We start from the raw sequence: 15,000 nt of genomic DNA, 5'->3' as shown, positions 1-15,000 counted from the left end.
TATGAGGTGTTCATCTTAATAAATAGTTTGTCTTTATGCTTTTCTTGAAAAACCTTCTCTACATATAATTTTAAACACGGATATCAAAACTAAAACCATCTATCTCCCATCTGTAACTAAATGATTCTGGGAGACAATTTTTTTGTAGCTCAATAAAGTGCCTTGGCAGCAAGATTTCCAGTCAGCTGCTCAATCTGGGGGGAGGATGACCCAAAATACTCACTAATTAAGTGTTTGAGGGAGAAAATGCTCTGCCATGAATCTGCCCCTAGCATTTCCAAGACACTGACAGTACAAGAAAGAAATACCCTGGATCATTGTTAGGAGAGGCTACACGGAAAGCCCAGCTCAGCCAGAAAAAGGACAAAGCCTCTTCGTCAAACATGAACTCAAAGCTCCAGGAGTCTGGAAAGCCATCCGTTAACTCTTCCCACCCCCACCCCATTTCCCAGCTCTTTGCACCTCCGGGGCCTTTGTGGCCAGGCAGGTAGCGAAGGCACGGTGCCAGGCAAGGCGGTGTCTAAGGGACTCCCAGTCAGAGCTGGAATGCGTACACTTAGAGATTTTTCATAAAAGCCCTGCGCAAGGTGTAGCTCAGCCACTCGCTTGGATGCCATTGCTTATCCCAGGCGATGCTACTCCTGCCAGTATTTTAAATGACTGCTCAATTTACCCCTGATTTCTGGATTACATCCTCTGACTTTTGCTGCCAAGCACTAGTGCAGCATGCACTGTGCTATTTTACAGTGCGTGCTCAGAGCTTTTCTGCTAGACAGCCTCCAAAATATATACATTTTTTGGTACAAAGGAAGACAACTTCAGCCCAGTTCAACCTAGTAAATATCAACTAATCCTGCAGTCCTGCCATACGGCCTTTGGAAATGCCTTTGAAAATCAAAGAATAGGATAGCCATAGTATTCACATTTTCTAGCTGTGACAGCAGATCTATCAGGAACTCAAGCAACCAACCGATTGGAAGCACTCCCTCTCTCGCATGCGTGCTCCTCTCATATTAGATGATACACTGCCCAGTTTTCTGGCTTCCCCATCATCTGGAGCATTTATACAACTTTTGCCACACTGAAGCTCCCACCACAGCCCCTAATCTGCACCTCCTGCAGCTAATGCCAGGGCTCTGTGGTTAATGCTGCCCTTGCTCCTAGGTCGGTAAATGTCACTCTTCAGAGCCCAGGATGGTACAGAGCGCGACAGAGGAGGCAACGCAGCCACTCCCATCACTCACACAGCCTTCCTAACGGATTCAAGAAACAACTAATTCACACTCATATCAAGTGTTAAAGAGACAAACCTATATTCATGCCACAGGCTGACTGCTGCTGCTACATTTTTGGACCATCTGCCTGCCTTTTATTTCATTCTATAATATATACACTAAATCTTATCAAACAACCAATTAAAAAATGAAATCATATCTATTAGCACTAGAAGCAATCAATTATGGATTCTCAAGTGTTTCATCCCATGATCTTCAGCTTCTTCAGCCTTGTAATGCTCTAGCTTTTTATCTGCAAACTCTCCAGGACCACTAACCCTTCCTCTGCCAGGCACAGCTATCTGTCCCCTGGCTGGACACAAAATATCTCTTCAGCAAGTCTACTGTGCTCTCCACCATGGTGTTTTTCCCGGTTACACTTTGTCAGTGGAGCTGAAGGACTTTGGGGATCTCCAACTTGGCATCAACGGTGTTGGCCCTCCCAACTCTGCAGCGAGCTGCCTTAGCTCTTGTGGAAGGATTTTCCAAACACCATTTACTGGAGGAATTTCAATAAGTTATCTTGTGCCAAGAAGACAGAAACCAGCAACAAGACACAGGGCTGTGCACCAGGCTGCCCAGGTACTCTACAGCTGTTCGGCTGGCTCCAGGCATCCACGAGAGCCGCAGCGATACCTGCGGGCTGGGAGAGATGCCCAGCAGCCACTGCAGCTGCCCCTGTATCTGCTGGGGCTGCACTCACTCGCAGGATCTGGCAGTGACAAAGGAGCAATGTGAGAGAGTGAGTTTGGCACTGATGTCCCCAGAGGAGACCCCGCTGTGCCGCACCAAGGAGGGCAGCTCAGATACCGTGCCCTGCCCGCGCAGCAGGCTCACTGGAGCAACATCTGCTTCCTTCTCACTGTGAGCATTATCCAAGAAAACCAGAAGTCCTGCTTGTCACCGCAGTCAGTGGTAAGTGGACTGGGAAAAACTGCCCCAGCCTCCTCCTCTTACCTGCACCTGGCACACGCGCTTCCCACCCATCAGGGGCGCGGGACATGCTGCAAGCTGCGGAGCAAGCAAGGCACACACACGACTCCACCAGCTTCTTTCACGGCATGGGATGGCTTTGTGCCTGGGTTTGTACTTCTGATGGCACTTCCAAAGTTAATTAAGTAAGATCAGATTTTGGGGATCTGGGTGGCCTGTCTCACAGGAGGTTTCATTTGGAAGTCTTCAATAGAAGTGCCTGAATTTTTCATGGATTCAATGGAGACCTATAAAGTAAATCTCAACTCAGGTCTTAATTATAAAGCTAAAGGTTGCATTGCTAATAATGCCAATACTGAAGCCTGCAATCATTAATAGTTAACACATTCGCCGCAGGCATTGTTCCTCTAAAGGACCTGAAATATTGATAAGCAGAGCTCGCAGAGCTGGGAGGAGATGGCATGCCAGCCCCGCAACAGGACAGCTGGAGAACACGGACACTGCTGGTGAACTTTTCTGCTACCCAAATGCAAACTTCCCCTCACAGTGCAAATGTACGAGCCAGATCTGCTGTGGGATTATTTTGGCTTCCTATCAAACATACAGGCCACAAGAAATGAATAATATTATTTTGTTTTTTAAGCTGGTGAAGGAAACAGTGAAAGAACACTTGATGTAGCAGTGTCATCAGCCTGAACACCACTGTGAGGAGCCACTCTGGAGCTGTACATGTATTTTGGCCTACACACAAACAGCCTCAGACAAAGAAAGCATGCCCTTCTCATTAAGGGGATACTATTTTTCTTGCATTAACTTTACAGTAACATCTGTTATATATGATAAAATGAAGTCAGTCTTCATCATTCATCTTTGCTACAAAGAAACCACTCACATCACTTCAGTAATATTGAGAGGCTGCATTCCTGCCTGGCTTGGAGAAATGACTTCAACTAATCAAAGAAATTCTGATCTATAGAGATAGATTATATGTTTGTCAATAAACTGGCTTTCCCCAAAATAATGTTAAGTTGTAACGAATCTGTAACAGATGATAAGGCTCAGCTAGGAGTAGCTCTGACTGTACAGAGAAGTCTGACGTAGAATAGGATGCTAACGTTACCTCCTTCTTATTCCTACTTTCCTCATTGCACACACACTCGCTTACCCCGGAACAACCCCAGCTGCCCACAGTCACGCTGCATTCCCTGCAGAGCTCAGCCATGCCCCCTTTCCCTGCTGAAATTCACATCCACTCCTGGTCAGTAACGTAAAGTCAAAGGGACTAGGAAGGAGCATGGGGCAGGGACCTTCTGTATATCACAGCTCCCTGTCGAAGCCCACGCTGAGCCAGGCAGAGGGCAGCTTTGCCAAGGTAGAGGTGGAGGAAGGAGGCTGCACTCCCACCTGCTGCCTACCTGCGATACTGTGATGCTGCATTTCTTTGCCAGCTCTTCTTTGGCTTCTTCACTGGGGTAAGGGTTACTGAGGTGGGAGTAAAAATACTCATTCAAGATTTCTGTGGCTTGTTTACTGAAGTTGCGCCTTTTCCGCCTGAAAAGAGACAAGAAAACCACAGCTGTTCCAGACGTGCACAGTTCCGGCTGGGCCGCGGGGTGGGAGCAGCCCCCATTGCCCACCCGCAGCATGCGGCCACCTCGGCACCTGCCTGGCCCCGCGGGCTCCATGCCAAGGGCTGCAGCACCCGTCTGTGGGGTCCGGCCGTGGCAGGGCCCAGGCGCGGCCTCCAACCTCACCCAGCTTCCACAGAGGCCTTCACCCCGGCGGTGCGCAGATGCCACCCGCCTGCAGCGGGCTGGCACCAGCAGCAGCAGGAGTCAGGGAAGAGATGAGCGGAGGGAGGGCATGGAGCCACCAGCGCCCACACGGACCCAGCCTCAGCCTCCCAGGGCACATCGCCCTCTGCGCTGCTAAACCTCCCTTTGCTGATAACAGCGTGACCGAGCTCTTCCCCTTCGCTGGCAGGTCACCCAGGGCTCCTGCAAAGGGCTGTTGGGGTGAGCACAGGGGGACCCCCTTCATGCCACGTCCTTATCTAGCGCTCATCGAGCTAATTGGCTTCCTGTGGCAGCAGCTGCCAGGCCTCGGCAAGGCCAGGCCCAGCCAGGCTTGCTCCTGCCGAGGGCCACGCGCAGGACACGGCACCGAGGGCCGCTGAGGCGCTGCGAGGCGCAGCCTGCCTGCCCCAAGGATGCCACAGCGCCGCAGGCACGCCTCGTGCCACCTCCCCTCCACACGGGCCGCAGCCGCAGCACCTGCACAGCCACAGCTGCCTTCCTCCCCGCTGACATCGGCTGCTCGCCTCCCTGAGCGCATCCTCACGAAGGCACCGGTTAAACATTTCCTTCAGAGCTCCCTTCCCCTCCGGGCTGGTTGCAATCAAACTGCCGGCGCCTCGGGCCAGCAGGCAGCCGAGCGGCAATCCCCAGCGCTCTCTTCCAGGAGTATCACGATGCTGCTAACGACGCTGTATCCTGGAGCAGGCAGACTCTCCCTAGAGCTCCGTTTATCTCATTACTGTGCTTCCGCTCATTTTGCCTTATTTACCTTCCTCCTTTTTAAAGAAATCACTTTAAAATGTGCATCTGCAAGCTTTACCTTTTGCAGTTACTGGAGCTCTCCATAGACGTTTCCTCCAACTGTTTGTAATTACCCTAATTTGCCACACCTGCCAGTGACCTCCTTGTTAATAAAATTATTTTGCTCTTGTTTAGCTCCTCGCAGCTTTCAGGTGTGAAGCGGGAGCTAGCTGCTACAGGCAGGCTCTGCGTGGCGCCTGAGGCTCCTTCGCCCTCTGCTTGGGCTCTCCCTGTGCTGCCGGGCCCGGCCAGCTGCCAGCGCCCTGGGAAAGGGATAGTGCTGGGGGCCGACATCCCACCTTGTCGGGGCTACTCAGCAAATTTGGCCGTGTCTGCAAACCTTTTCTTAATCCGTGCCTGCCCATCTCCTCACAGCCCAGAAAGAGCAGCGTGCTCCAGCTGCTGCGGACAGCAGTGCTGAGCTCCAGCATTTTGCAAGGGACACATGTGGTGGCTGTTGCTGGTTCACGAGGTGCTGCCTCCTCCTTTACCCTAGCCGAGCGACAGCTTGTTGGGAGAAGGGCCAGCAAATCTGGCTTTTGGAAAGCATTGTCGCCTTTCTTACCTCAGGCACAGGCAGCTGCTAACCCAGTCAGCCTCAGCCTGTGGCACGTCCCTTCCAGATAACTGGGCTCTTCGTTATGGGGCCAGTTATGGCCTTATGCTGTGAGACGTTGGTACCTGCAGCCATTTAAATAACTGCTGGGGTGACAAAACAGCTCTCTGCACAAACCCTATGCAACTCCTACATGAGCAGGGTAAACAAACAAGCACATGGTAAACAAACCTAATCTTTGCACTAAAATGTGTTCAAAAATGCTGATGTTTATGAAAGCTCTCTGAAGAGCAGCCTGCCCTGTGTGCAGGCACAGCTCCCAGGAGGGCCAGGCTTCCACTGGGCTGCTGTGTCCCAGCAAGGGCATGGGGTACTCGTCTCTGCCTTACCTGGCATCAAGGAACCTTGACCTTAAAATCATGACCGCTTCACAAGTACTTTGTTTGAGCTGCATCTGGATGGAGCTGAATTTTCGATGAATGATGCCCACCATCCTTTCAATCTCCTTGGGAGAAATGGGACGTGTCCGACTCTGTTCTCTGAGAAGATTCATCACATGTGTGGTAAATTCATTACATGCCTGCAAAGGAAGGAGAAGCTTAGAAACTGCTTTGTGTCATCGCAGAAGGACACAAGCTGGCATCTGACCCCACGGTGCCAACGGTAGTGGGGGATCCCCACGCTGCCCCATCCCTGCACGTGGCCACAGGAGCACATCGCACACATCCAGTATGTGAGCTCTACGTCTCCCTACAGCAGCCACGGCTGGCACAGCTCCTCCTCACCCTTACCCCTTCCCAGCCATGGAAGCAAATGGTGTCCGGCATCTGCAGGCAACCCACAGCAGGGAGCTGGGGTCCTGCTGGGTGCCTGTATGTGAATTCGGGCAGGAGAAGGATGTGAGAGGGGACCAGCGTGCGCTCAGCAGGTGAATGAGCACAAACTGCTGGCAATCAGCACTTGCAAGAGGTGGGCTGAACCCCGGACAAGCAGCACGTAGGAGTTTAACTCCTTGCAGCAGATTTGGGAAATGAAACCTGTCCGAGGTGCCTTGTGCAGTTCCCTTCTGCAGGTGGCATCGCAGCCAGGCCGTGCAGCAGCCTGGCCTTGCAGTGCTGCTGGGGCGGTGGGGAGGGCAGCATTCGGAGCCATCAACTACCAGGCCCAGAATATGCAGGCAAAAGGACACAATGATATAAACTTCTGCAGGCTGCATCAGCAGCAGGCTTTGCCTGCTCCGAGCCTCTGCATGACCAAGTGGCTGTCACGCTGGCATCCCGGCTTCCCCCCACGCCGGCTGCAAGCTGCCACAAACTATGCTGATTTATGTCTCCTTTATCTCTTTCAAAAACAAAACCCGGGCCTGCTGTCTGCTCGGGAGAGCGGCGGCGCAGCCGCAGGGCTCCCTCCCCGGCACGGTGCTGGAGCGCGGCCGGGGCAGGGACCTGCCTGGCCCAGCGGCAGGAGGGGGCTCGGCGCCGCGCTGGTGCAGCGGGCTCACGGGCACACAGCACCCGTCCCGCGAGCGCTCACCAGGCAGGGCTGAGCAGGGGCTGAGGGTCTCGGCAGGCACGCACGTTGGTTGCACGAGGAGCCAGCCCTGCTCACGCACTGCGGAGCTGGAATCGCTTCCAAACAAGGCCAGAGGATTTCGCTCTCGTGCATCTGACGGAACGGGCTACGAGCACGATGCTCGGCAGTCTCTAAATCACGCGGGGGAAGCAGTACCACTATCTCGTTCAGACCACATATGTTAAGTTTCTGTTTGATTCCAGCTCCCCTCTTTCTTCTAAAGCCAGGGTTGAAAATATCACTACGACTTGTCTTACAACTACGTTTTCAGTGGTTTTCCTGTGTTTCAACAGATTATGTGAGGGAAAGAGTTAAAAGTGAAAAGTTTATGCATCTAAAAACTCATAATTTCCTATAACATTTGCTGAACGTCTCACAACTTATTAAGTGAAGCCATCTATGAATGCAAATGCTGATTAGCAATTTGGCAATAGCCCAACATTCACAGAATTCACATAGCTTTTCTTTAAACCAGTAGTTCATACATGATTAATTAGAACATCTCATTTATGTAGTGTGCACTTTAGCTCATTACTCTAAGTAAAATTCGTTAAGTATTTACATTTAGATAATTAAAATCTGGGTACACCCTTAAGAAAGATGCATACACTTCAGGCAAAGTGATTTTTTTTTTTCTTTACACTACTGAAAGTAAATTACAGGGTAATTTACATCCTCGCCGCACCGTGTGGAGGCAGCGTTCGGCCGAGGCGCGGAGCAGGGTGCCCCACGCGTGCCACCGCAGGCGGCTGGCACCGGGCGCTGCAGGCACTGCGGGTGCGACGGGCTCCTCCCGGCAGCTGCCCACCTGGGACTGCCCACCACAGTCTGAGCGTCAGGGTAAGGAACTTGACCTGTCTAATCCTCGTTTGTCATTTGCATAGTTTTTCTCCTTTCTGTTTTGACTTTCCAGGCTCCCCAGATTGCCGCAGAGTGCCCACCCCTGCTGGCCGCCGGCCTCTCACCACGCAGCGAGACCTGTGCAGACCTGGGGAGTTCATTCCTAAAGTACTATTAAAACAGTAACTGTTATTTAAAAATAATTTCGGGTACTTCTGTTCTGTGAAAAATATTTCACCACAAATATGATACCAAAAATTGTATGTTTCAAAGCTAAAGTGAGTTTCTTAATTTCAAGAAGCAAAAATCTTTCCCTGAGTTTCCTTGGAATGCTTGATAATATTTAGTTTGCCTACATCTATTTAAAAGGCCTGCTTTTAATTTATTTTCCCCGGTATCTCCCATCTGTGGAGTTACTGCAGCCCAGCAGAGTGGAAGTAAGCTCAGAAGACACCAATGCTTTGTCTTGTTTTCTCTTGTTTATTTATAGCGTCCGAGCTACTTGATCCCTTTTTCAGTACTATTTTTCAGGCCTCTGCTTGGTGCCTGAGACGTTATTAATAATGTCAGGTTATAAGTGATGGCCTTGTTAACCTGCTCAGAAACCTTGTAGGAGCGGAGGATGCTTCTGCTCGCCTTAATGCTTAATCAAGACTCCTCAGACAAATGCAAGGAACAGAGAGGAAATGGCCCAAAACAGTCTCCAGCCGCACAGTGCCACAGTGCTCTGAGGGTTGCTGGTGTCCTCCGAAGGGCCACACTTCACCCCAGCTTGGGGTGAATCCAGAAGACATTTGTGAACTCAGAAAGCAGGTTCCCAGCTGCTCCGGGAGGCCTGGGACCCTTACAGTACTTTTGCCTACAGCAAAAAATGTATTTCAGTGTAATTATAGAAGATAGCTTTCAATATGTCATCTCTATTATAGTAGCTGTAAATTATGGAAAGAGCTGCCTGTGTACGACCATTTCTCCTGGCACACGGCGAGGGGAGAGTTGTGTGATGGCGTGACACACTTTCCATTTTCCTTTCTCTTTTTTTTTTCTCCGAGTGCATTCCCCTAACTGGCAACAAATGTCAGGATCAAACTCCGTCTGGAAAGCGTCTTCAGAAAGACGCTTCAGCGTCTGCTGCCGGCTGCGGCGGGGCGGGAGGCGCGCGGGCGAGCGAGGCGAGGGCAGGAGCTGCCCCTGCTCGGCAGCGGGGCTGCGCTGTGCGCCCCGACCCCGGCCCCTGCCCGCCTGCGGGAGGGCAGCCCCGCTCCGGGAGCTCGCAGCCGCTGGAGGCAGGGATGCAGAGTCCCGGCTGCCTCTCAGCTGCTGAGACAGGCGCTGTTTTGAGACAAACTGGTAGGAGACAGTTTGCTGCAAGGCTGGGGAAATTATCATATTTCTGTAGAGCAGACATTGCTGGGTGTCAGGATCAACAGGGGGAAGCGTACATGTTTCAGAACAACTCCACCTCTCTCTCTTTCTCCTCGCAGCATCTGAGCATCCTCCAAAGTTTCCTGTGGTGTGGACGGATGGCTGTGACATTTCAGCTGAAACCTTTGTAAATGGAGCTACAGGGCTAAAAATGCTAGTGGTTCCCCCACATCATCAAACTTGTTAGAGTCAAAGGACACTTGCCAGCAAACGGCTGTAAGCATCGACCTGCGTTTGCTTTGGCCCCAGTTCTATCTCCAGCTTGTGTCCCTGTGCTTTGAAAAGACATGCTCCTGCTGGACAGTGCTCATTAATCTGGTGGCCATCCCCAGGTAGGCACTACAGGCGGCACGCTGGGGCACCACTGCGCCAGGAGAGCTCAAGGGTCCTCACGGGATGTTTGGTGTCCTTGCGGGAGGAGTGGAGGTCACTCGAAGGAGAAAACATTTGCACAAAGGCGCTGCACCCCTTGAACAGCAGGGAGAAGGAGGCAGCTACAGAGCGGGCAGAGCCACCGGCGCAGGGAGCGCGCCGCCCGGGCCACGTCCCGCTGGTGCCTGCAGCAGGAGGCCGTGAGGACACCGCCCCGCGCCGCCCCCGCCACAGCACGGGCTGCTGCAGCACCGCTGCCTCTCAGAGACCAGGCCTTTGTTTCCAATAGCACAAAAACACACAGCCAAGCAGACAGGGACCTTTCAGAGGGTCTTCACCAGAAAAAAGCAGGAAACTGAAAATAAGGGCCCCACTGGCAAGGCAGCCCAGCCCTGCGCGGCAAAGCCGAGGGGAAGCGTGCCGCGGCACAGCGGGGAGCAAGCGCGGGCAGCGCGGTGCACGGTTCTCTGCCCTCGCGGCTTCAAGCGGTTTCATCACTGCCTCCACATCTCTTTTGTGGTTTTGGTCTGTTCAGACCGATGCTTTGCCATGATGGGCTGGGGGCAAGTGCAGGACTTCCCCGCGCTCAGCTTGGGAAACCACCAGCTGATGAGGTTTTGCTGAGCTGATTAGGCTCAGGGTTTGCGAGCTTTATTAGGACACCTCTCGAAGAGGAAAACAAAGACACTGCTTGAGGCTTGCAAGGGCCGGAGGTCTCACACCATTCTTCCCTCCCCCTGTGCTCTGATGTGGATGTTCACTGAGAAACCAGAGAGGGGGTGAGGAGAGGGTCCCCCCGCCCCTGCGGGTGACTGGCTGTGCCCACAGCAGCAGGCAGCACGCCTCGCGTCTCCCTGAGCCCCCCGAGCAGCGCACGTGACGGGTCGCTGAGACCCAGCGTCGAGCTTCTTACCACGGTGCTCTGCAGCGCACCCCCGATGCAGGCAGGGGCACTGAGGGCTGGCGCCAGCCCAGGAGGGTTTCACCAGGACCTCCCTGTCCCCTTCCCGCTGGGGCAGCTCCCAAAGCCCAGCCCGGGTGCAGCCCCCCCGGCGCAGCCCCACGCCTCTGCCTCCTCGTGCCCGCTCACCACAGGCACCCACGTGGCCCCAGCCCACGTGCGCTCACGGCGTGTCCCGAGCGGGCTCCCGAGTGGCGCTGAGTACCGGGAGCTCTCCGGTTCTGTCCCACCCAGGGCTGGCTCCAAAAGCAGGAGCACCAGCTCAGGTGTTCGTGTTGCTTTTATGCGGCTACAGACAACAGAAAACACTCAGGCATGCAAGACATGTGCCCTGCGCCCAGCGAACACCAGCGTGTGGCCCCAGGGACGCGGGTGGGTGCCCAGCCCCTGCAGGGAGTGCGGGGCGGCAGGGGCGCGGGGCGCGCTGACGGGGCCCTGGGCGGCGGGTTGGCGATAAGAAGTGCGAGAGCAGCGGCAGGTACACGTACAACTGAGAGGCTGATGTCTGACCTGTTCATATTTCTCCAGCTCTGTGTGATAGATTTGTCTGATCTGGGTCAATTTGGCTCTGTAATCTGAGTGTTCAATAGAGTTATCTGAAGACCCTCCAGAGGCTGCTGCGGCTGCAGCTGCTGCTGCCGATCCCCCACCTTTCTCCGGACCTGAGACTCCTTCTGCCAGAAGCATATTGTCTAGTCTCATTAGCTGGGGATCGGGAGGGTCTTCCTCCTGGGCTCCTCGGATGCTCAAACCTTGGGCAGAAAAGAGAGAACAAGAGAAAATACAGTCAGTATTTCTTGCATCTGCCAGGCTCTGCCCGCTCACACGAGGTGCCATGGCCCTGTGGCCCTGCAGCGTCGGACCTGCCCTGGCCATCCTCCACCCTGCCGTGCCCTGCGGCACCCAGGCAGCCCTGTCCTCCCAGGAAAGGCCATGAAACTCGGGCAGACAAACTCTGTGGGCTCCCAGCCATCCCACAGAACCCCATCGGTTCCCATAAAGAGCAAGAATGTCTTCCTCCAGCTTTTAAAGGACCCTGCAGAATTTTTAAACACTTCATTGTAAGTATTAAAAGAATATTCACGTGAGTACAGATGCGTGTGCCTTCCGGTTGTTTTCCAAGACATATCTAAATCTACACAAGGCTGGCATTATCCCTATACATTATATCACTTTGATGCAAGACCACGTGGTAAAAGTAAGTGCATTATTTATTTGGAAATAATTGATTTGCTTCTCATTTCCTTCCAAATGGATCCAAGCACTACATTATTCTGAGACTTGCACCATTGGATTCTTCCTACAAGGTCCAGGCATTGGCCTTAAGTGCTGGGACAAAAAGCTGCCGCTCGCCCCTGAGCTACAGCAGACTCCAGGCAAAGCTCCCACTGGTACCAGGCACGTGGATGCAACCGTCCCTACGTGTGCCAGGAGTCCCTGGCTCCACACAGGTGCCCTGTGCTGAAATCTCCTGTAGGGAAGGGGAAAGGGCTGAGACAGAATCAAGGCGATGGCTCAGAAAGGACTGCCACGGGGAGCAACGGCAAGGAGGCAGCAGCAGGCGCAGGACTGGCCCGGGCACTGGGCACACACACCACGGGACTGAGCTGCCCCTCTCCGTGCGGGAATTTAGTTGCGATCATGATGCTGGGGTATTCAGTGTGGTTAAAATTGCTGGTGCTCTTGCACTCGTTGTTGGGAACAATATTTTAAATCTAATTTCTGTTTTAAATCCAGAATTTCCAAAGTGATGCTCAGTCAGCAATCTCTTCTGCATCCTATAGATCAAGGCTGACAATTTGTAAGTTTAATCAGGGTATACGGGCACGGTGCCAAGCTGTTATCAACAATGCCGAAAACAAAGTTTAAAAATAATTACAGTCGTATAGAAATCACTAGAGCCGTGGCTTCTTGAATCAACATTTCCATTAAAGATGTAATGCAGCCATGTACATCCCAGCCCAATTAACCTCTTTACATCTGTGTAAGAGCAGGCACTGGCATGCTGGCTGCTGCGGGTCCCGGGGGTCTGCCGCTGCCCCCAGCACGCTCGCAGGGCACCTGTGCCCGTCTTTGCTGCTCGCAGCGGTGCAGGCTCCGAGCAGGCAGCGCCAGACGTGGCAGCAGCACCCGCAGCAGCCACACGCACAGCTGAGCACAGCGGTGCTGCTTTCTGTGCAGGACCAGCGGCCGCTCCCATACAGACTGCTCCATGATGTCCGAAATGCTCTGCACAATGTGCAGTGACCCCTGCCTGGCCAGCCTCCCTGACTCGAGAGAGCACAGCGTTAACTTTGCTCTAAAATACACATTTTAAACCCGTCACCTTCATTTAAAACTATAATTCCATATAATTTCATGGGAACAATAAAAATGTCTCATCGTCGCTTTAACTTATTTCAGTTGCCCGTTTAGAGGTTCACGGGGTTTGAAAATAGAGTGCATCGCCACAGCGCGCCCCTGGGTGCACGCACCGGGACAGCCCGGCCACGGCCACGGCCACGGCCACGGCCACGGCCACCCGTGCTGCTCCGTGCGTGCCTGCGGAGGGAGGGCGATGCCCAGCGCCGCGGCCCCGTGGTGGCCAGCCCGGGTCGGGAGCCCCTGGCCCCGGCTCCCATCAGGCAGGGCTGCACCAGCACCGCCCCGGCCCTTGCGCCCCGCGTTTCCCTGAGGCTTGCTGCGTTGCTCGTGCACAGCCAAGGCAAAAATCCAAGGCATTCCGGCTAGTGTGGGCTGGTATTTCTGCACCGTGTCAGTGAGGTATGCCTCCTGTTTATCTTACTGCTTTTCTGGTCTGGTCATATGTTTAACAACGTTCTGGTTTTAATCCACTCTAGCTCGCAGTCCCTTCTTGCGGATGATTCCTACTGTTATTTCTTTTTTTGCTTCTGGACTCTTTCTCAGCCTGTGCTTCCTGTGCTCTACTCCAGCTGGTTTTCTCCAGCTGCATTTCTGCTATGAAATTTATGCACCCTTCCAGTATCACAGCACCAGTCCCGCTCATCTCCCCCGATGCTGCGAGATGGCGGGCCAAAATCTGCAGTGCAGTAATTTGGTACAATTGCTGTGATTTCAGCATCATTTTCTCCTGAGTACAGGCCAAGGATTACAGGGCTTTGTCCAAAATGACACTATCCATCCAGACTTAAATTAATATTCAAAACCCCCAACCCTCCTTGTGTAAATTGACAAAGGACAGCGGATGTTCCCCAAGGTTGAAATGCAAAAGACGATGTCTGCAACGGAGACTAACGGAGTCAACGGCAGTGAGAGGCCCCAGAGCACAAGAGGAAGAAATCCAGCAGATAAAAACAATGACGAAGCCACAGAGGTGTCTTGCACGCAACCCTAGTGCGTATCTCCAGAGCAGGTGACGGGGCTGGCAGACGGTGCTCATCTCAGTGTTAAGTGATACCCCCGCGTCCGAGGCATCCCGCCCAGAGAGCGTGAGCCTGCCGGCAGCCCGCAGACAAAGGGATGACGAAGTGTTCGTGCGGGGAGGCAACATTTGTTTTGCCCCTGAGTGAGCCGCATCGTTCATTCGAACGGCAAAGCCATAAGTTGATTAACTGATTCTCAACGAGAATTAAGCTGTGCGTTAACTCCGATCTTTCCTGAGGAGCTGTGGGGAGCAGGCCAGCACGCCTGGCAGGGCCTGGAGTCCCTGGGGGCGGCGGCAGCAGCGCCGATGAGCTCCCCTCAGTCCGGGAGAAGGCGCAGCTCCGCAGCAGCCCGCGCGTTGCAGCAGCGTGCTCGGCTGCAGGTTCAACGCTGTAATGCCATCCGAGGAGCCAGAGCACCGCCAGGGCTCCTCAGCCAGGAGGAAAGCTCTCGCTATTCGCTGGCAACATGTTTGCTCCTACCAGCACCTGCCTTTATAAATTACTCGTCGTTTGAATACGGCGATAATATATGTATTTTTTGACATATAAGCTCACACTCAGTGGCTATTGTTTCCCTCTTTTATTCCTCAGTATATCAACCTATGAGTTTATTACTGTTTAGCTCACTGACCTTTCAATGCATCGTGGAATTAAGGTGCAGCGCGGACTGGAAAGAACACAACAATACATCACCTCCAGGAGGGCTGCAGCTGCGCTAGCGGCAGCGGAAGCGCGAGGGTCGTGGCGAGGCGGCAGCCAGCAGGCAGCGCTGACCAGAGGCGAGCCCCTCCATCCATAACGCGCTCAGGGGCTGCCTTAGCAAGTCCTCCGGAGATCCACGACTGTTCACTAATAGCGTACGTACACTTGGGTCTGCACAATATTTAAAATCTAGTATCCTTGGTGACAATAGTGCATTATAAGTTAATAAAAAGCATGTGTGCTACTGATTTTAATCTGCTTATAACTACAACGTTCATTTCAGTATCTCAATGATTTAGACAAATCACATAAACAGACACTAAAACATTGTTTAACAATGAACTTGGCTTTGTTATAAGACCACAGTTTTAGCATATCTTTCAGC

At 53.0% G+C, this 15,000-nt stretch overlaps 1 protein-coding gene and 1 long non-coding RNA gene across 13 annotated transcripts in view; one reads left to right on the top strand and one right to left on the bottom strand.

Moving 5' to 3' along the window:
• Positions 1–15,000, bottom strand: part of PBX3 (PBX homeobox 3) — a 114,829-nt gene that overhangs the window by 9,952 nt on the left and 89,877 nt on the right. For all 11 annotated transcript variants that reach the window (XM_083807271.1, XM_083807278.1, XM_083807272.1 and 8 more), the window contains 3 exons: positions 11,038–11,279; positions 5,750–5,940; positions 3,623–3,758 (listed from right to left, as the gene is read on the bottom strand). In XM_083807271.1, the coding sequence (XP_083663397.1) occupies positions 3,623–3,758; positions 5,750–5,940; positions 11,038–11,279 (569 nt within the window). The remainder of the gene's footprint in view (positions 1–3,622; positions 3,759–5,749; positions 5,941–11,037; positions 11,280–15,000) is intronic.
• The window catches only part of LOC310884845, a 28,879-nt gene continuing 25,169 nt past the window's right edge, over positions 11,291–15,000 (top strand). Inside the window, exon 1 of one of the 2 annotated variants that reach the window (XR_014574428.1) lies at positions 11,291–15,000. This exon is cut by the window's right edge and continues 23,613 nt beyond it. This is a non-coding gene — a long non-coding RNA (uncharacterized lncRNA). The other variant, XR_014574429.1, reaches the window with a different exon arrangement.

Source organism: Anser anser (assembly GCF_964211835.1).
Source record: "Anser anser genome assembly, chromosome: 21".
Taxonomy (NCBI): domain Eukaryota; kingdom Metazoa; phylum Chordata; class Aves; order Anseriformes; family Anatidae; genus Anser; species Anser anser.
This window is presented reverse-complemented; position numbering and strand designations above follow the sequence as displayed.